General features: G+C 35.0%; 1 protein-coding gene across 1 annotated transcript; it reads left to right on the forward strand.

Annotated features, from left to right (window-relative positions):
* Positions 1 to 1,066: 1,066 nt before the first annotated feature.
* On the forward strand, positions 1,067 to 5,238 carry LOC132169896 (ABC transporter G family member 9-like). The gene is made up of 4 exons (XM_059580840.2): positions 1,067 to 1,083; positions 2,522 to 3,324; positions 4,092 to 4,414; positions 4,582 to 5,238. Exons 2-4 carry the CDS (start codon positions 2,562 to 2,564, stop codon positions 5,236 to 5,238), a joined length of 1,743 nt encoding a protein of 580 aa, XP_059436823.2. The 5' UTR covers positions 1,067 to 1,083; positions 2,522 to 2,561.
* Positions 5,239 to 5,838: the final 600 nt, after the last annotated feature.

The following is a 5,838-nucleotide window of genomic DNA, read 5'->3' on the forward strand; positions in this document are numbered from 1 at the left end:
TGTCATTAAATTGCCAAATTTTTGTAGTGATACTTGTCTCTCAAACTATTTCCCACAATAAGTGAAGCTTAACACATAAAATATTCAATTGAAATGAGATGTGAATTACAAGACAATGTCCAAATTTGTGACATTTGCTCTATTACGTACCATTTTAAATGGTCACTTATTTCAAAAACCTATATAAACCAATAGAAAATTATGAATTTAGTTTAATTCTAACATCTCAAAACATGAAAACGGTCTTCTTGTTGAATATTTTGGTTTTTTTTTTTTTTGTTCCATACATCTCAAAATTATGAAGCAATTTCATAATGGGTTAGATTACGTCGACAGACCAGATTGCCGATCACACCTATTGAATGAACCCCAAGATCCGCAAGATTTTGGACTGAGATCCACACACAACTACCCGAACCACCCTCTCATATTTCTGGCATGGGCTTTCGCCTTTCTGCTTTGTTGTTTCTCTAACAACACGCAAAATATATATATATATTTTTTCTTTGCATCTTCTGTTGTAATGGTGGTCCTGAGTTGATCTATATATGCAAATTAGGCAATGAGAAAATCTAACATGGAAACTGAGATGGAGAACATGGAAGCCTACACCGAGTCAGCCGGCACAAAAGTAAATTGCACGTTTATGAAAGCAAATCTACCCGTCAACTTAAAGGTAATCTACAACCCTGTCGTCTTCTCTGTCTTTTGTCCTCATTGCAACACTTTGTTCTTGGGTTGAGACTCGGTCGTGATCACCAATGGAAAAATCTGGATTCCTTAATTTTGTTTGTCGGGTTGTTTTTCTTTTTTGTTACTTCAAACGTATATATTGAAAACAAATGTTCATTTAAACGTATCATCTTTTCATTCTTCAAACGCTGTGGTCTCTTGGCATCAGGGCTGACTAGACTACTAGGCGAGTGAGGCGCTCGTCTAAGGCCTCCGGATTATTAAGGCCCAAAAATTATTTTTTTTTGCCCAAACAATTTTTTTAATAATTTTTTTTTAAAAAAAAAATTTAAGGCCCATTTTTTTAAATAAGGTCCAAAAATTTTTTCTTCATAAAAACTTAAGGCCTCTAATCTAATTATGATAAGCAAGTAATTTTAAAAAATGCCTCAATTTAAATATAATAAGCTCATACTAAAATAAGACCAATTAATTCAGAAAATCAAATATCCTTATACTTAAAAAGAGCATATCTACCTATGCATTCAAAATTATTTGATATTGGAGAGAGATGAAACCTTATGATTTTTTCATGGCTTCTATTTCACACGGTGAAAGAAAGACAAAGAGAAGTAGCAGTTTGGGTAAGGATTCATCAAAAAAACTTGATATCTCTTTTTGTATTGTTTATTTTTGTGCTTGATGATTTTCTTGGTGGGTTTTGTATGGATTTTTGACAATTTTTTTGGTGGGTTTTGTTTGAAATAAGTGTATCAATGAGATAAGGATTTATAAAGAAAATTGTTTTTTTTTTTTTTTTTTTTTTTTGTGTAATGTTTATTTATGTGCTTGATTTTTCTTGTGGGTTTTTAACAAATTTTTTTGTGGGTTTTGTTTGAAACAGGTGTATCAAAGGGGTAAGGATTCATAAAAAAATAAGAATAAAAATTGATTTTTTTTTTTTTTTTTGTAATGTTTATTTATGTGTTTGATTTTTCTGGTTGGTTTGTATGGGTTTTTGACAAATTTTTTTGTGGGATTTGTTTGAAACAGAGGTGTATCAAAGAATCAAGTGGCCACGGTATAGATTTTTTTTTTTTTTTTTTTTTTTTTTTTTTTTTAATTTTGTATGGGTTTTTTATAATATTTCTGGTGTTTTTTTTTTTTTTTTGGTTAGTTTGCTTTTGTGTGCTTTAGTTTTGGAACATGTGCTTAGCAGATATTTGGTGCGGTTTTTGGATTGATTCATAAAAAAAAAAAAAAAAAAATTAATTTTTTTATTGTTGTGTTTATTTTTGTAAGTATTAATAAAAATGAGAACTCTAAATATAATAATAATATTAAAATAAATATTATTTAATTAATATTTAAATATAAAAATAAAAATAAAAAATAAAAAAAAGGGCCCATTTAAAAATTTTGTCTAAGGTCCAAAAAAAACATTGAGCCGGCCCTGCTTGGCATCAATCTAAATGCATCATTTTCAAGAAAGAAAAAGAAAAAGAAAAGAAAAAAAAAAAAAAAAAAACACTACTTCACCTCTTTGAAGTTGTGTATATATGGTCTTCCCACGTCCCCCATCAGGAAGCTCGGGGGGGGGGGGGGGGGGGAGTGTATGGTCTTCCCACGTCTCGGAAGCTCCCATCAGGAAGCTCTGGGGGGGGGGGATGCAAGAAGACCATGCATACACAGTTTTGAATTCACGTTCTTTAACTTTGACACTTTTTTATACTATCACTTGTCTCGAAAACTTAAGATTGAATGAAGAAGTGTATTGAATCATTTAATTTATATTTGAACGATTTATTTTTAAATTGAAAGTGGACAATTTGTGTTTTAATGCACTTAATTTGTTGCAGTTTGAAGATGTTGTGCATAAGATCAAAATTATGAAAGGGGGAGGTTGGTTCAGAAGGAAAATAAAATATGAGGAAAGAGTGATCTTAAAAGGCATCAATGGCACCGTGTTGCCTGGTGAATTGCTAGCCATATTAGGCCCTTCTGGCAGCGGCAAAACAACTCTCCTATCTGCTTTGGGACGCCGGCTTAGACATACTAGTGGAAGCATAACCTACAATGGCAAATCCTTCTCTGCAGCAATGAAGCGAAACACTGGATTTGTAGCTCAGCATGATGTATTCTCTCCACACCTCTCTGTCACTGAAACACTAGTCTTCACTGCTCTGCTCCGGTTGCCGGCCGGCTGTCTCACTAAGGAAGAGAAAGTTGCGCGGGCAGAGGCCGTGATTGATCAACTTGGCCTCAGAAAGTGCAAGAACACCATTATTGGAGGGAAAATTGTTAGAGGGATTTCAAGGGGAGAAAGGAAGAGGGTGAGCATAGGGCAAGAACTGCTTATGAATCCAAGTCTAGTGTTTCTTGATGAGCCAACAACTGGTCTGGACTCAACCGTGGCTAAGAGAATTGTGCTGACTTTATGGGAACTGGCTAGAGGTGGGCGGACAGTGGTGATGACTATACACCAGCCTTCTAGTAGGCTATTTTATATGTTTGATAAGGTGTTACTGTTATCACAAGGCACTTGTCTTTATTTTGGGAAGGGGGAATGTGCCATGGAGTACTTCTCCAGCTTGGGATATGCTCCATTAAGAGATATGAATCCTGCAGATTTCCTGTTAGATCTTTCAAATGGTATGCACTCACATTTAGCTAGCCAAAATAGCTAAAAGGTTATTTTAGCTGGTTATATAGCAAATAAAATCTGACCAAAAAAAAACCTCGCATCCGGCTAATCAAAATAATTAAGGATTTGCTTAGCTGTAGCTAAACAATGGATAATTTGTATTAATTAAAAAATCAATATGATTTGCTCTCTTCTTTGGGAAAAGTGAAAGTAAATAGCTAAATTGTTGATCTAAATATAAATGATTTGAAAAAATTAGTAGCTAAAATAAAAAATATATATTCTTTAACTAAACATTTACTGAGAATTGCTATTTTGCATTATGCGGTCATTCTCTCAAAATACTTACCTAACATGGCATGCTTAATCTACCCTTAATTTCTTTTTCGTTTTTAATTAAGAATGGATGGAGCATACCATAGAGATGCCTATAGTCTTAGAATTTTATGAGATTTTCTGCATGTTGAGCATTGGTCTTATTGGCATTACTGTCATTTTCAGTTCTTGACAATAACAGGAAAGTATTAAGGTGTAATTTTTTTTTTCCCTAAGCAAACCAATTTCATTACTAAGAACAGAAGTACAAATGAGAGCTGGTTCAAATCTAAAAGATTCAACTAGTAGAAGAGATACTATAGAGTAATAAATGACAAATTTTGTTCGTTTATTGGCAAAATTTGGACATGACTTCAGAAATTGATGGTAACTTACAAATATGTTTTCATGTCATGGTATCAGTTAATTACTCTTAGTAAACCATCATATGGATGAGCAGGTATATCTTCTGGGGATGCACAAGAGGACCGAGCAGCTGTAAAGAAAGCTTTAGCATCGGGTTATAAGAGTAATCTTGCCCACAAAGTGAAAGCAGAGCTTCTGCAGGATTCGGGCAATGAATTTCAGATTGCTTCTGAAGGCAATATGTTGGGCAGATGGAGCACGACTTGGTTGCAGCAATTCTCCTTGTTGCTTAGAAGGTGTGTGAAAGAAAGGAGTTATGAGTCCTTTTCATCCCCCAGAGTTGCTCGGGTTTTGGTCCTTGCATTCTTTGCAGGTCTTCTATGGTGGCAATCAGGCCCTGCTAACATCCAAGACCGGGTATCAGATGCATTCTTTCTCTTCTCTATAATTTGAACATATAATTTATGGTGTCGCATGTTTTTCCTCACAACCTACGAACTCGACACGAATTCAATACAAAATTTGTAAATAATATATCTCCATCACAAGGCTTTTTACTACAGTTGCTTGTGTTGTTCATGTAGGTAGGACTTCTTTTCTTCTATAGTCAAATTTGGGGACTGCTACCACTCATCCAGGCAATTTCTATTTTTCCTCATGAGCGCAGGATGCTAATAAAGGAAAGATCTTCTGGCATGTATAGGCTGTCATCGTACTTTATGGCTAGAACAGTTGCTGATCTTCCAATGGAGCTCACCCTCCCAACCCTCTTTGTCACCATTACCTATTGGATGGGAGGGCTGAAAGCCACTGCCATCAACTTCTTCTACACCTTATCTGTTGTTCTATTCAATGTTTTGGTAGCACAAGGCCTTGGGCTTGCAATTGGTGCATTGGTAATGAATCAGAAATCAGCTATCACATTGGGATCTGTAATCATGATCGCATTTCTTCTGCCTTGTGGCTACTTTATTCAAAGTTTTCCAACTTTCATATCTTGGATTAAGCATGGATCTTTTAGCCTCTACATATACAAGCTCTTGTTGGGGTCACAATACAAGGCCGATGACACCTATCCATGTGCTTCAAATCACCCTTGTTTGGTGGGGAACTTTCCTATTGTTAAGTATGTTGGGCTTGACAAGCAAGGTTTATCTGTTGTTGCATTGGGCATAATGCTAATTGGTTATAGAGTTATGGCATATTTTGCTCTCATGAAGGTGGGCATGATACATAAATAAGTCGCATCATCTACCTAGCAAAAGGAATGTAAGAGCTTCATTTTCTCTACTTTCTTCCCACCCTTCATAATCACCAATCATGGCATATATAGTTGTAATTGTGATTTAAACATACTTCTATATGGTTTAATTAGACACATATTGGTTTTCAAGTGGTAGCTCAATCGGCTGAGAATTATGTTTGAAAAACGCTATACCGACTCCAAAAACTTGTTTATCACAATTTATGGGGAATTAATACTATGAAGCAATAAACAATTCAATCACCCAAAATATATAAAGCAATAAAGAGGTAGACACAAATATTTTGGTTACGAAGAGGAAACTTTTTAGAAACCGATCTAAAAGTAAAACCTCTCCAGGGCAGCCAAATACAGGAAATCACTATCAAAAGATTATTCAGAGATTACAGACACTAGGAACACTTATAACCCTTTGCAAGACCTTGGCTCTGTAAGATCGACAAACTTACAACTCGTCTCCTTGCTCACAATCTTCTTCAACGTGATTCTCCTTTACCGGACCCTTCCGATAGACTTCTCAAATATAGATTTATCAAATGAATAACTAAAACTCTAAGAGATTCAATTTAACGCTCAC

The sequence above is a fragment of the Corylus avellana genome, chromosome 1 (assembly GCF_965113065.1).
Source record: "Corylus avellana chromosome 1, dhCorAvel1.hap1.2, whole genome shotgun sequence".
Taxonomy (NCBI): Eukaryota; Viridiplantae; Streptophyta; class Magnoliopsida; order Fagales; family Betulaceae; genus Corylus; species Corylus avellana.

Excerpts from the sequence above, each read along its gene's own strand:
- LOC132169896 (XM_059580840.2), top strand. The coding sequence starts at position 2,562 with ATGAAAGGGGGAGGTTGGTTCAGAAGGAAAATAAAATATGAGGAAAGA. Across the intron at positions 3,325-4,091 it reads CCTGTTAGATCTTTCAAATG|GTATATCTTCTGGGGATGCA; the intron begins GTATGCACTCAC and ends ATGGATGAGCAG. Across the intron at positions 4,415-4,581 it reads CTGCTAACATCCAAGACCGG|GTAGGACTTCTTTTCTTCTA; the intron begins GTATCAGATGCA and ends TTGTTCATGTAG.